This window comes from Anolis sagrei, chromosome 1 (assembly GCF_037176765.1).
Source record: "Anolis sagrei isolate rAnoSag1 chromosome 1, rAnoSag1.mat, whole genome shotgun sequence".
In the NCBI taxonomy this organism is placed as follows: Eukaryota; Metazoa; Chordata; class Lepidosauria; order Squamata; family Dactyloidae; genus Anolis; species Anolis sagrei.
This window is the reverse complement of record NC_090021.1, coordinates 230177060-230192654: the sequence shown is the minus strand read 5'-3', so window position 1 is coordinate 230192654 and position 15595 is coordinate 230177060. Positions and strand designations below refer to the sequence as shown.

Sequence of the window (15595 nt, the reverse complement as noted above, 5' to 3'; positions counted from 1 at the left end):
ATGTTGAAATAAGAAAAAAGGATTAACTAAATTGGATTTTTGATTCCTCCCCTTAGTTTTCAAACTAAGCTTCTGAGGTATCAAAATGTTCTCTTTACTTGCAAACCATTATACTGTGCTATACTGTTTTATCACTTAATTAGCACAAAACTCATTACAGAACTGTATGTATTTCAAAATGTAAAATCAGATTCAGTCAAATACATTGATGTATTGTTGAAGGCTTTCATGGCCGGAATCACTGGGTTGCTGTGAGTTTTCTAGACTGTATGGCCATGTTCCAGAAGCATTCTCTCCTGACGTTTATTTAAAACTTTTACATCCCGATCTTCTCTACCTCTGTAGAGGGACTCAGACCGGCTGATAGCAAAGATTCAATGCTAACACTAAAATCTAAAATATCATACATCAACATTAAAATTAATCAATACATATAGGATAAATTACATAACAGCTGTTCACCAAGATAAAATCATGTCCAACTCAGTCCATATATTCAGTCATATATTGTGGTCAGTAAATTTGGTCGATTGCCGGTCTCAGACATCGTCCACAAAAGCTTTGTTGCACAGCCAAGTTTTCACTAGCTTCCTAAAGGTCAGGAGGGAGGGGGCAGATCTAATTTCATTTGGGAGTGAATTCCATAGCTGAGGAGCCACCACAGAAAAGGCCCTGTCTCTCTTTCCCACCAGACACGCCTGCGAAGGTGGCAGGACCGAGAGCAGGGCCTCTCCAGATGATCTTAATACTCTTGATGGTTCATAGGGGAGAATATGTTCAGACAGGGAAACTGGGCTGGAAACGTATAGGGTTTTGTGGGTTTCACCCACATCTAGGGCAGGCATCTTCAGAGGTCGTGAGGTCTGTGGGAAACTAGGCAAGTGAGGTTTATATATCAGTGGAATGTCCAGGGTGGGAGAAAGAACTCTTTTCTGATGAAGGCAAGTGTGAATATTGCAATCAATAACCTTGAATAGCACTGCAAAGACTTGCAGCTTCAAGGCCTGGCTGATTCCTGCCTGGGGGAATCCTTAGCTGGCCCTGATTGTTTCTTTCTCCCATTCTGGACCTTCCACCGATATATAAACCTCCCTTGCGTAGCTTCCACTATACCTCACAACCTCTGAGGATGCCTGCCATAGATGCAGGTGAAACATCAGGAGTGAATGCTTCTGGAACATGGCCATACAGCCTGGAAAACTCACAGCAACCAAGTCAAAAAGTTTTATTGGTGACTTCAATTGCTTTGCCATTCTCTACCCCGATCCAGGCCATCTCTTCAGACATGTTGTTCTTGGACAGTGTATGTTAACTCTTGTTGCGTAATAGAAAAAAACAAACTCTTACACTCTCAGAGGACTCTCATGCAATTCTTCTTTCCAGGACTGATGAATGTATATGCCCACAACCCAAATGAAAACAAAGCAAGTCACCGTTGTCTGTGAGTTTATTGGTTGCCACCAGATTTCCCACATGGCCCTGTCATGACCTCTCCTCTCTTACCCTGTCTAGGTGATAATGCAAAGGCACAGAATGTTAGACAGTGAAATGGCCCCTGCGGAGGGAGAGACTGGAGGTGCTGCAGAGCATGGAAGCCCAAGGCCAGAAAGGCTGCACCTGGAAGAAGAGTGCCGCCTGACCAGTGCATGCATCAGAAGACAAGACATCCAAGTGGTCCCTGAGGTATGAATGCCACCTGGGGCTGGGCAGCTTTTCAACATGCAATCTAAAGCAGCTGGCCTTCTACTGAATGGGGACCTCTCTAGCACTACAGGGTAACTGCTTGGCTGCTGATCGCTTCTAGGCTGATCTTTGGCAGACTTTCCAAGAGGAGGAATTAAACATCCGAGTTCTGGCAAGGAGAGAGCAGAAATGGCATTCGTCAAATGGAAAGCAGAGGCAGATTTGGCCCTCACTCCCACCCTCCATCAACAGAGGAAGGAGGACTTAGAACTGGGCTCAGAGGCAACCCCTTTGGGGTCCTGTGACCGTCTGGAGGATCCCACTTGTCTGGAGGACTTCTCACGCTGCATTACCTGACAGCAACCACTGCCATGTCAGCACTTCACAAAGGGAAATGCTACAGTAGTTTTTGGAAGACATCTACTTCACTTGAATGCGTAGCTAGGAGCAGCCCAAGGACACCTAACACAACCTGGAATCTGAGGAAGGGGAAATCCTTACTCTGAAATCATTTAGCACCACCTACTGTCAAGCTGTGGGACTGCTAAATAAGATAAATAAAGAGACGGCAATGAGCCTCAAAGTCCATTTGGTTATAGGAATTCCCCCCTGCCCTACTACAACTCTTTGAGATTAATCTCAACTGATGCCAATGTTGCCTGCTAGTCCACCTCCTCCCGTTGGTGCGACTTGTGCTAGATGCAGTTTTGGTGGAGAGATTGGGACTGCCAACTCAGGTCTATCCTTGCTTCATCCCCAGAGGAAATGCGACCAACTGTCCCAGAGGTGTACGTGGTCACAGTGCAGAGAGAGAAGGGCTGCATGGCAAAGAGACACTCTACAGTGGCCAGGCAGGGATTCAGCCTTTGGTTCATTGTCAGTAGCCCTGAGGGAGCAGCAGAGGGAGGCAACCCTGGCAGGAACAGAGGGACAACCACTGTGGCCAGACGTCGTTCCCAGGCTTCTTCTTCTGCTCAGGATAGGCAGCAGTTTGATGGTTTTGTGCTCCGAGCCTAGGGTGCAAACATAAGGGTATAAGAACAACAAGAAATGGGAGTCCATTCTTCCATCTTTGAGGTGGAGTTGATTTTACACTCATAACTGATCATGCTTTAAAAAAAACCAACTCCATATACACTTAACCTACACTAATCATCATCATCATCATCATCATCTTTATTTATACCCCGCCATTATCTTCTTGATGGGGACTCAAGGCGGCTTACATGAGGCCAAGCCCAAACAACAAATTACAGCAAATAAAACCAAAAATGCAAACCGAAAACAGACAATAAACAACAACATCATAATTACATAAAACATGTGAATGCATAGCAATATAAAATTACAATAAACATAATCACAGTGACAATGGGCAGGCTACATGTAATGATTAAAAGAAAAAAAACTAATTAAAAACTAAATAAAACCTATCATGCCCAGCTCCATATTTGCATCTAAGGAGGTCACAAATCCTCCTTAGGCCACATCCTGTTTTATATAGAAGAAAGGATTGCAAGGAGACAAAGTTAAAACTTAATCCAGATGAGACAGAGGTGCTTCTGGTCAGTCAGAAGGTAGATCAGGGAATAAAGATCCAGCCTGTGCTGGATTGGGGGGGGAGGGGTTACACTACCCCTGAAGAAACAGGTTCGCAATTTGGGGCTAGGAGCTGTGGTGATGCAATGGCTTAAGCCCTGGTGTCGAATGAACTTCTGACCTGAAGGTCCATGGTTTGAATCCGCGGAGCAGGGTGAGCTCCTGTCTGTCAGTTCCAGCTTCCCATGTGGGGACATGAGAGAAACCTCCCACAAGGTGGTAACATATCTGGGCATCCCCTGGGCAACATCCTTTTAGATGGCCAATTCTCTCACACTAGAAGCAACTTGCAATATCTCAAGTCGCTTCTGACACAATTTAAAAAAAAGTTTGGGTTTCCTCCTGGACTTGGCATTGAACCTGGAGGCCCAGGTATCGGTGGTGGCCAGGAAGGCCTTTCCACAGAACTTGTGTGCCATCTGTGCCCATCTCAGAAGAAGCCAGTTCTGACTGCGATAGTCCATGCCTTAGTTACATCCCGTCTAGATTACTCAACGTGGGGCTGCCTCTGAAGAGTGCTCTGAACCTTCAGTTGGTCCAAAGAGCTGCAGACAGGTTGCTAACTGGGGCTGCCTGCAGGGGGCAGACAACCTCCTTTGTTACAGCAGCTCAACTAGCTGCCAATCTGTTTCTGGGCACAATTCAAAGTGCTGGTTATGACCTTTAAAGCCCTAGATGGTTCAAGTCCAGGCTATTTGGTTGACTGCATCCCCTTGTATGAACCTGCCTGGACCCTGAGATCTTCAGGAGAGGCCCTTCTCTCAGACCCACCTCCATCTCAAGCTCGATCGGTGGGAACGAGGAAGCAGGCCTTTCTTCTTGGTGGCTGCCCTGCGATTCTGGAACTCTCTTCTTCCCAGGGAAGCTAGAATGCCCCCCTCCCTGTTATCCTTCTGGCAACAGTCTAAAACCTTGTTATTCAGGCAGGCTTTTACAGAAGAAGGTGTTTAAGATCAATTGAGGGGATGCTTTGGTTGTTAACTTTGAATATGTTTTCATGCTTTTTAACTCGATTTTTAATACTGCTTATATTTAATTCTGTTTTAATGTTTGCATATTTGTATATTTTAAACTGTGTGGTGTTGCTTTTATGTTAAGCTGTTTTGAGTCTCCTTAGGGACAGATCAAGCAGGGTATAAATAAATATGGAGCTCCCGGTGGTGTAGTGGATTAAACCGCTGAGCTGTTGAACTTGCAGACTGAAAGGTCACTGGTTTGAATCCGGGGAGCGGGCTGAGCTCCCGCTGTTAGCCCCAGCTTCTGCCAAGCTAGCAGTTTGAAAGCATGCAACTGTGAACAGATGAGTAAGTACCACTCTGGCAGGAAGTTAACAGCGCTCCATGCAGTCATGCTGACCATATGACCTTGGAGGTGTCTATAGACAATCTTCGACTTAGAAATGAAGATGAGCACCAACCCCTAGAGTCGGACACGACTGGACTTAATGTCAGGGGGAAAACCTTTACCTTTACTATAAGTATAAATATAAATATAATAATAATAATAATAATAATAATAATAAGAAGAAGAAGAAGAAGAAGTTCCATCCTTCTGTCATCCCGACTTGAGAAGAAGATAAGAGTTCTAAAGGCCAATTTAACTGGCACTATGGCAGTTTTTGGAAGTGTGATATATCAGCCTGTTTCAGCACATCAAGAAAGAATTTTATGGCACCAAGATTGAAAGTCTGACATATTTATTTTAACATGAGCTTTGTTCTGAGTACCTGTGATGTGAATTTGCTTGAGCTTTTGTATATATATATATATATTTTGCAGGTTACTAAACCTAGAAACTAGGCTCTGTAATTTGGTTGCTCTAGTGCTCTAGTGTGGTCCCCAGATAGGGGCCTGGCTCTGGATAACTCTGTTAAGATACAGACCAATCCGCTCTCCTCTTACTCTTTACCAGCCAACGAAGAGCATGAACTGAAGGACAGGAAAAGAATAGCTCAAGTTGCTCACTTGCTGTTGCTGCAACCGTTGACGGTATTCCTCCTCACTAGCTGAAATGGCCTGAGCCAATGCTAGATCTTCTTCCTCCTGGGTGCTGCAAACAGGAAGTACGCATGTATGAGCTGGATGTGCAACATACATATACAGCTCTCTGCCCTGCACCAAACAATTTTACAGTACATTCATGCCAAGACAGAGATCATATCCCACCCACTGATCTTAAGGTGGCTTAAACACATCAGGATATCTAATGCTTCACCAGCACAGAGTGTTTGAAGGTTCACCCCAACAAAATCAAGAGACCCGGATTTGATGTCAACAGACTTGTACTGGACTGGGAACAGCCTATTGATCCTCCAATATGGTTGCAGCTGTTCCAGCACTACAGGTTTATTTATTTGTTTGTTTATTTCGGACATTTTTATCCCGTCCTATCTTGACTTCCACAAAGGGACTCAGGGCAGCTAACAAAACGGCACCCCATGGTGCCCACAACCAAAAATATAAATATGCAATTTAAATAACAATAGAACAATATAAAACAGTATGAAAACAGTATAAAACATTCAACAATCAACAGTCACCGGTTTAAGTCACGCAGATTTTTTTTGTCACTGTGCTGTACCTGTGGGGCTGTGGTTGGGAGGGCACCACCTCTGCCAAGGACATCTCCAACGCCCGCTGCAATGCTTCCTCCTCACTCTGAAATGAGAAACAAAACCAGAATTAACCTGTACTGGAGAGGCCAACTGCCACAGTTTTTCCTTCCACTGGCAGGGCATGTTCTAACAAAGTGGGACTGGGTTTTGGTTCCGTCACAGCTGCAGGCCGTCAAAAATTATGCGAAATCATCTGTTTTGTATAAAAATAAATTTGCATGTATTGGGAGTTTGCAGTTAGCGGGGGAAACAGGTCAAAATACCAAGATGCAGCCTCAAACTCTGGATTCCGACAGAATCCAGATGGCTCAGTTGGAAGGGTTTATTTTTTAAAGAGGCAGAAGAAATTGCTCAAAAACAAGAGGAGGCCCTACAATACGCACACTACCATACAGCGTACAAAACTAGATTTGCATGTACTGGGGCCACAGTTTAAAGATGCTTGTCCTACAGCATTATGGAAAGGTTGCTGGATTGGAACTGGCTTTCCAAGAAAGCAGAAGGTGGCCCTACTTTTCTTCTCTGTTCCTACTTCTCTGCCCTAACAAAAAGCAATCGGAAAGAGAGGAGCATGCTTATGATGACAAAGGGAACCATCTATTACTAATGATGTTAACGCTCAGCTTGTGGACCAGCACTTACCAATCCATTCTGGAGGGCAACCACCGGTGGCACTATGCTCTGGGGCTGAGGTGCTACAGCCACCTCAGCAGCCCTGTAGGCAAGATCAGAAAATCAATTGGTACAGTTTTTGAAGCATAAACATTTGCAAGAGAAAAACCATTGGCAGGCTCAAGGAGGTTTTGATTTTTTTGTGTCTGAAGGAGAGAAAGAAAGTAATAGCCTGACCTGGGACTTACTGTATTTCTTCAATTTTAGATGCACTTTCCCCCATATAAGGTAAAGGTTTTCCCTTGACATTAAGTCTAGTCATGTCTGACTCTGTAGGGTAGTGTTCCTCTCCATTTCTAAACTGAAGAACCAGTGCTGTCTGTAGACGCCTCCATGTGGCCAGAATGACTGCATGGAGTACTGTTACGTTCCTGCAGAAGTGGTACCTATTGATCTACTCACATCTGCATGCTCTCAAACTACTAGGTTGGCAGGGAATGGGGCTAAGAGCAGGAGCTCACCCTGCTCCCCAGATTCGAACCACCAACCTTTTGGTCAGCAAGTTCAGCAGCTCATTGGCTTAAACTGCTGCACTACCAGAGGGCTACTTCCCCCCATATAAACATATCTAAAAATGGGCTACATCTTAGAATTATGGTTGCTTTTTAATAGATATAAATAAAGCTTTTTATGTTAATGGTACTGAAATTAGTGCGCATCTTACAATCGGCCCCATCTTAGAATGGAAGAAATATGGTATTTGAGAACTAGCCTGGTGCTATTGGGGTTCATTAGGATCAAGGGTATTATTGGAGCAGCTGTTCATTAGGGATGGTGAATCTGGCCCACGAGTATTCCCTATCCAGTTCACATCCCTGAAATCCAACCTCTACTCCTCTCCCAGTTTCTACCTCTGAGAAAATAGCAATTTTCTTCTACCACTGGAAGATAAAAGAAGGCTTTCTTGATGAAAAAGAATGTTCTATTTCTAGGCCAAAAAAGGCAGGGAAACGTCTTCCTAGCCTTTCTCTGTGCAGACCAGTGGTTCCCAACCTTTTTTTGACCAAGAACCACTTGACCAGGGACCACTCTCCAACATTAGTCCCAAAAGAGTTCTGAATCAGTTTCTGGTCAACTTTTTGGTTAGTTGGGGTGCTTATTCAGAAAATTGCATTGGATAGACCACATCAGCTCTAGTTTCTGATACAGAACATATGCCATCCAGTAGTCGCCATCCGCTCACCCACAAAAAACCATATTTAATAATCTAGAGCCGATGTGGTAGTAGTAATCTTTCATGGGTAGCTAGCCTCTCCCCTCCTGACATCCCCATTGCCTCGGCACTATAAGAGGGTTTTGTGAGATGAGTCACTCTCATTGCCATGTGGTTCCAAGGCAACAGTGTACTAATGGTGAGGCTGTGGACCATATTTTCGTTCTTGCAGACCACTAATGATCCACAGACCACAGGTTGGGAACCACTGGTGTAGACAGAAGTAAGGAAGGATGATGTCATTGCCTGTACAAAGAAAGGTAATCAACCAGGAGAACACCAAGGCCCACCCTATAATGTCCTTCAGTCCCCAAGGGTATCCTAGTGAATTTTTCATTCTTCCTGCAAATGATTTTAGGATGAGAAAGAGAGAAGGCGACAGAGACTGCAGCCCCTTCAGCACCTTGTCAAGCCTGCAGCTGTTAGAAAGAGAAGAAAAGTAGAGAACTATCCAAATAATCTGTTTTATGCTATTTTAACTTGTTATTGTACTGTTTTTAATGGTATGTTGCCTTGGGGTTGGCTCCATGTAAGTCGCCCCGAGTCCCTTCGGGGAAATGGAGGTGGGGTAGAAAAATAAAGTTGTTATTGGTGTACCTGCTAGAGGTTGGAAGATTTGCAGTGGATCTCATGGCTTCGTTGTTGGATGTAGTGTTTGTAGATGCTTTGGCAGACTTTTGAGCCCTGGCAATTGCAGCATTCCTAGCAGAGGGAGGCACAACAATCAGAAAGAGCACCGCCTACATCACTGCACCAAGTTACCCCACTCCCTTTTTCTGTGACAAACAAGAATCCACTCAGCACTCTGTTCTTCATTGCTACACGTCAGCCTCAGCAATGGCTTGTGTTATTTGATGCCCTTCAGCCTCAAGTAATCAGAACTGTAAACACAGGCAGCTGATTGAGCACAAATGGCAGACATCTTGAGGACATAGGATGCACAGCAGGCATCACACTCCAGTCCCAGAATACTTTTGACAGAAATCCCAGAATAGCAAAGGACAGGGAGGAAAGTAAGTTCCCTTGCACAGACATCCCACACTAAAGACGGACGTGCGCCAGATTTGCAAGGTCTGTCTGCCCACACACAGTTTTGCCCAGGGCACCCCCAGCCCTGTCTTTACCCGGCTTTAGACAGTGACTGCCCGGCCCCGCTGCAGTCATGATCCAGTGGGTGTCGGTGCTTGAGACAGAAGTTGCCCTGACACTGGTCACAGAGAACCTTCATCATCTCCCGTTGCTTGCAGCCAGGCCGCTGACACTTGTTGGTGAAGATCTAGACAGACAGACATGGTTGAGACCGGTCATGGTTGAAAGGGCAGTTTGCATGTTGGGGACCAACCAGGACATGTATGCTTTGTGTCACAATAAATGCAAGCAATTAAGAATCCCCTCAACTGAAAGGCTTGAACAGATGAAGAAACAACTCTTTGATTTAATTCACTTAAGTTTGCTCTTCAGAACTGGTTGTTTGCAGTACATTTTGGGCCAGACACAATTCTAAATCTAGTCATGACTGATGCCATTAAATTGTGACTGGTGTCTCCTATGAAACCTAGCTCTTTAAGTGCTCTCCAGTCAAATTCAATAGACACATTAATCCAAAAATGGGAATAATCTGTTATTCAACATAATCATTGGATTACAAATCCTTGCAGTCATAACCGGTGTAGTGAATGGTAAAGAATATTGAAAGTTATGTCATTCCTGCCCCTCTGCTAAGTCAAGGGTGAGAAATCTCTTTTAGCCAAAAGGCCAAATTCATTTTAAGTTCTCAAAGGCTACCTCCCAACGTTGGGCAAAACCAAAGGGAAAAGGATGGGAACAAAACACTTGTATATTTGATTTCAAAGTGCTTCTTGAAGGTAACTCAGCCTTAGAAGACACATTTCAATATTTCAAAATGGGATAAAGTATAAAACTGGGCTTATACAATATAATGGGAAATGAGATGCCCCTCTTCACTCCCCTGCTTATGGATTCTATTCCAGAGGTTCCTGGAAATGACATGTTGTTGCATTTTCCTTCCTCAGTATCAGAGAGCTGAGCTTCCCACCAAAGGCATTATAGAGGGCAACTCATTTCCTACCTTGCGCTTACGCTGGGCTGGGTCTGATTTGCAGTCCTGGTCAATGTGCGCTCCCACAACAATATCAGGCATCTCTCCTCGCTTCACAGGGATGGGGGTGCTGCAGAGTGGGCACACAGGCACCTGCACATCCTGGAGGGATAACAGAGGGAGAGCTGGCTGCAATGCCCAACATCTGGATTCAATTTACACACAGATCCACCTGAACAACATGTCCCTACCTCCTAACATTTTTAACCCCAAATCCATATCTGGCATTAGCTAGAGGACTCAAACTATTTCCCTTCCCCGATCTCAATGGATATACAGACTGAAGAGTACGGGAAGAGTTTATGTATATGGATTCTGAAATATGAATGAGAGAAGTCTCATTCATATTTCAGAATCCATATACATAAACTCTTCCCGTACACACTTCATTTCTTTCTTAATCTTAGAACACAGGGATGATGCTTAAAATCTATGGGTCACTAGAGGAAATAATAATAATAATAATAATAATAATAATAATAAACTTTATTTATACCCCGCTACCATCTCCCAAGCTCATCCATCTCTATGCAGGTTCTTTTTTGCCTTCCATCAGATCACTTACCTTCTTGTAAGCTGAAGTGCAATTGTGATGGGCATAGGCAACATGGTCTGTGCAGAATAGTTGTTCACAGGCATCACATTTAAGAGGGAGAAAGTCTGTGGGCAGGAAAAGACAGGACAATGAAAAGGAAAACAGCAGACAATTCAAGTATTCTACTGCACACCATAAGAGTAGAACACCACATGTTTTACTTTTTCTTTAAGGGCACATGCCCTTTCAGGAATATGTAAGAAAAGAAGTGAACAGTGCCATGGCAATAATTACTGATTATAAACAGAGATGGGAAGATATTGGGGTGGGAGAGAGAGAAAGGAAGATAATACCTCATTCATCTTATTTTATTTCCTGAATGTTCACATCTCTAAATCAGATTCATATCAGAGATAATGAGCTGAAAAAGAGATCCAGGCTATTTACCTAATATTCCTCACTATAGGATTTCAATAAGAAGTACGTAACAACCAGATCATGGAACAATTTCTCTTTGGGACTTTAAATTAAGAGATTTTTTTCCTGGGGGAAAAAGTACTTTGTGGTTATCAAGAAACACAACTATAACACAGCAGATGGCTGAGTTTGTAAACATTGTGGTGTTTAGGGAAAAGATTGCCCAATCCAGGAAAATGTTCTGAAATGCTAACCACTCCCATATCTTTTCATGTTGATAGCTCTCTGCTCTTTATATATATTGATGCATGTGAATCTCTATGTTCTTTGATCTTACAAATAGTGAGACTTTCTTCATTAAAAGTATAAGCTTGGAATTAAATACAAACTCATAATTTGTATTCAGTTGTGTCCAATTCTGGGCACTACAACTGAAGAGAGATATTGACAAGCTGGAATATGTCCAGAGGAGGGCAGCTAAAATGATCAAGGGTCTGGAGAACAAGCCCTATGAGGAGCTGCTTAAAGAGCTGGGCATGTTTAGCCTGCAGAAGAGAAGACTGAGAGGGGAGATGATAGCCATGTATAAATATGTGAGGGGAAGTTACAGGGAGGAGGGAGCAAGCTTGTTTTCTGCTGCCTTGGAGATTAGGATGCAGACAATGGCTTCAAACTACAAGAAAGGAGATTCCACCTGAACATTTGGAAGAACTTCCCAACTGTGAGAGCTGTTCAGCAGTGGAACTCTCTACCCTGAAGTTTGGTGGAGGCTCCTTCTATGGAGGCGTTTAAACAGAGGCTGGGTGGCCATCTGTTGGGGGTGCTTTGAATGCGATTGTCCTCCTTCTTGACAGGAGATTGGACTGGATGGCCCACAAGGTCTCTTCCAACTCTATGATTCTATGAGATCCTGAGAAGGATCAAGATATTGGTTACAACCTGCCATACTACCAAGTTCTTGACAACTTTGTCATCAAAGGTATTATGTTATTGGAATGGACTTCATTATGAAGCACACCAAACAAAAATATTTTCAAATTTTGTATAAGCTTCAGTATCATGTTCTTAATGTGGAGCCATCTGATGCTAACTTGATCTGTTTCATTACATAGGCTAAACAAACATCTGGGCAATGATATACCTTATCGATGTGTCTAAAGACGACAAATTTAAAAATAAAAAAGTTATGCCATGATCCCATTTTTTTTCTGGGAGTTTATCTTATGCCATTACCATAAACATCAAAGCAACTGTGAATGTCAGACTTTCAACAAGATGCACCACTGTAAAGAATTCTCTGCTCCCTTGTTATCATTCTAAAACAATGTAAGGCAACACAACAAGACAATCCTTACAGCATTGATGAAGAACCCCAAAACCATGTGCCACAGCCATCACATGACACGTTATTTGAAGAGCAACACATCTGGACAGTAATAGGCACATTACACCATAGAATCCACTTAGGAAGCCCTTCCAAGGATATTTGTGTCAATTTCCATAGTGTAACAATGTTTAAAGGCAGCTGAGAAAGAAATGAGATGCCCTTGAACTAATTGGAATTCTAATGATCTAAGTACACATTGAGCAGCTCTTATCTGGTATTTCAAAATATCCAATGTCCAAAACTGTACACAAGCCTTGCTGAGATAGTGACACCTTTGTTTTCTGATGGCTCAATGTACACCAACTTGGTTTTATACACAAAATTATTATTAAAATAATTGGGCTATGTGCCTAAGGTGTATAAGAAAAATACTGTTTTAATCTTATAAGCATCAGAGGATTTTTCTGAATGTTCAGAGGATGAGGGGGATGATGGGTCTGTGAGTGATCAGAGGGAATTGCAGGAAGATGAGGCTGGTGCTTTGGATTCTCCAAGCTGACGTTTTGGATTTTTCAGCTCATTCCCAGGCAACAGGGGGAAATGAAAGTACCAGTTTCATGGCCTTAGGCTGATGGGGAGGTTTTAAAGGAACTTAGATTAGACCTGAGAACACAGGGTGTCAGCAAACGAGATTTTCTCAGAGATAAGGCTGCGAAGAGATCAAGGTGTGTGAGGAAAGATGTTATGGGTGATTTGGAAGGCTTAAATTAGTGGGTAGTTTTCAGGCCTTTCAGAGGAGACAACGTTGCTGTAGGAGGCTGTTTTCCTGTGTCTGCTCTCAAGTTCTTGGTTCAAGTATTCTCAAGTTTCTTGTTCTTGTCTATGCCTCTGTTTCCTTGGAGTTTCCCTTGGAAAAGTTCCTGTTTGGCGTACTGCTGTGGATTTTGGTTTCCTTGGCTTTATGTTCCTTGTCATTTTTGCTATTTTGTATTTTCCATTCTACTGACCCTTTTGGAACGGTCCCTTTCTCCCTTTTTATCTACTTTCTTTAATAAACTGGACTCTGGTGTGGTGCTGGGTGAAAGATTGTGCTAGATTGCAGCAGATAGGTGATTTTAGCATTTAGACTTGAGTCCCACCTCCAAGATATATCAACATGTACAGGTATGCAAATACAAGTATTCCAAAAATCCAAAACATTTCAGGTAAGAGATTTAGTCTGTACCATCTTACCTACAGTTTCTACACATGCCGAAATCTGCCTCTTTGCAAAGTTTCACTCTCTTATAATCAACTTGAGAGCAAATTCCTTGGTTGAAAAGGACATGTATGGAAACAAACACAGATCTGCTACATCGCTCTTCATGAGCTATAGCACAAGCTCTCACCACATACACCAGGAAAGCCAGGCTCCCATGCCCTGTACTACAAACTGCTAAAAACCACCACATGCTACTCCTTGCGCAAGAGACACAAAATTAAAAACCCTTATTCTCTCCATCCTCCAAAGAAGCCTCTAAGTTATAGAAATAGTGCACTTTGACACCCCTTTAACTGCCATGACTCAGTGCTATGGAATCATGGGAGATGTAGTTTTACAAGCTCTTCAGCCTTCTCTGCCAAATAGTTCTGGTGCCTCACCAAACTAGAAACTCCCAAGATTCCATTGTATCGAGCCAGAGCACTTGTTGGTGTCAAACTGCAGTAATTCTACAGTGTAGATGAACTCCAAGACACTCCTGGAAACAAAAGGCTGAGCACTCCCACGCCTCTTTAGAGGACTTTTGTTTGCTGCCTGTTTCATCAAGTAAGCATCTCTTCAGGGAGGGGAGACAAGCAAGCAAGGTGCACAGACACAGCATCGAGGCCAAAATCTGGCTCTCACCGAGGCGTTTGCAGGACGGCTGTGAGCAGTGGGCGCCTAGATCTGGAAACTCCATGGTACTGGATGGCAGGCTGGACCCAAGAACAGGTGGAGCAGCAAAAAAACCCACCTGCAGGGAGGAAAGCAAGAAATAGAATTGTCAGTAGAGGGAGGCGGGAAGGAAGGATGGGAGAAGGAAGGAAGAAGGAAGGGAAGGGGGAAAAAGGAAGGATGCATGGAAGGAGAGAAAGAAGGGAGAGAGAAAGAAAAGAGGAAAAGAAGGCAGAAGGAGGGAAGGAAGAAAAGTAAGAATGAAAGGAAAGAAAGGAGAGAGAGAGAGAAAAGAGGAAAAGAAGGAAGGAAAGGAAGGAAGAAAAGGAAGAATGAAAGGAAAGAAATGGGGGAGAGAGAAGAGGAAAAGGAAGGAAAGAGGAAAGGAAGGAAACATGGAAGGAGAGAAAGAAGGGGGAGGGAGAGAGAAAAAAGAGGAAAAGAAGGAAGGAAGGAGGGAAGAAAAGGAAGAATGAAAGGGGAGAGAGAAGGGAGAGAGAAGGAGAGAAAAAAGAGGAAAAGAAGGCAGGAAGGAGGAAAGGAAGGAAGAAAAGGAAACATGGGAGAAAAAGAAGGGAGAGAGTGAGAGACATGAGGAAAAGAAGGAAGGAGATAAGGAAAGTAAGGAAACATGGAACGAGAGAAAGAAGGGAGAGAGAAAAAAGAGGAAAAGGAGGAAGGAAATGAAAGAAACATGGAAGGAGAGAAAGAAGGGAGAGAGAGAAATGAGGAAAAGAAGGAAGGATGGAAAAAAGGAAGGAAGAATGAAAGGAGAGAGGGGAGGGAGGGAGGGAGGGAGAAAGGAGGAAAAGAAGGAAGGAAGAAGGGAAGAGTGAGAAGGAAGGAGGGGTGCTGTTGTTGCGGGGCAGGATCGTAGCTGAGACCTGATCCCTCTTCTGTGGCTTAGAAAGTATAGGATAAATTATTATTATCACTACTAATTATTACTGTTATTATAAAGGTTATTCATATAGTGCTATCAAATGTGCCACAAAAACAATGGGACACAGTCTACAATATGCGTGTGTACATACACACAGAGAGAGCAGCAATATCCAGTTTGCAAAGCAAAGCAAAGCAAGTATTTATAAAGAAGGAAGGGCCAAAAGAAGGGAGGAAGGCGCTCCTGGCCGAAGGGGGAGCCCCTGGGAAGGGGGGAAATGGGAAGGGAAGGGCCCCGGGGAGGGAGCGAAGGGGGACACGTTTACCCTCCAGAAGGAACCAGGCTCCGCCTCCTCTGCTGCAAACGACGAAGCCTCCTGGGCTGTTTCCACCTCGCCCCACTTCCGCGCTGGGGGCCGATGACGTCATCCCGCAAGCTCCTCCCAACCAAGTTTTTAGACTTCAGCTCCCAGAATTCCTCACAGTTGGCCAACCTGGCTGGGACTTCTGGGAGTTGAAGTCCAAAAGAAACATGGCGTTCGAGACTAGGCCCGAAGAGAGCCGCCCCGTCGAGTGTCCCAGCCAATGCCAGTCCTCGAAAAGAAGGGACTCGGTTTAC

At 43.8% G+C, this 15595-nt stretch overlaps 1 protein-coding gene across 1 annotated transcript; it reads right to left on the bottom strand.

Annotated features, from left to right (window-relative positions):
- Positions 1-1429: 1429 nt before the first annotated feature.
- On the bottom strand, positions 1430-15504 carry ZFAND2B (zinc finger AN1-type containing 2B). The gene is made up of 10 exons (XM_060773180.2): positions 15303-15504; positions 14065-14173; positions 10466-10560; positions 9871-10002; positions 8906-9057; positions 8379-8483; positions 6539-6611; positions 5863-5939; positions 5247-5331; positions 1430-2696 (listed from the first exon to the last, which is right to left on the bottom strand). Exons 2-10 carry the CDS (start codon positions 14117-14119, stop codon positions 2658-2660), a joined length of 813 nt encoding a protein of 270 aa, XP_060629163.2. The 5' UTR covers positions 14120-14173; positions 15303-15504; the 3' UTR covers positions 1430-2657.
- Positions 15505-15595: the final 91 nt, after the last annotated feature.

Bases quoted from the DNA above. Each gene is read 5' to 3' on its own strand.
- ZFAND2B (XM_060773180.2), bottom strand. From the start codon at position 14,119: ATGGAGTTTCCAGATCTAGGCGCCCACTGCTCACAGCCGTCCTGCAAA. The intron at 5,940-6,538 runs GTAAGTGCTGGT...TTCTCATTTCAG, and splicing joins TTGCCCTCCAGAATGGATTG to AGTGAGGAGGAAGCATTGCA. The intron at 5,332-5,862 runs GTACAGCACAGT...TCCTGTTTGCAG, and splicing joins TCCCAACCACAGCCCCACAG to CACCCAGGAGGAAGAAGATC.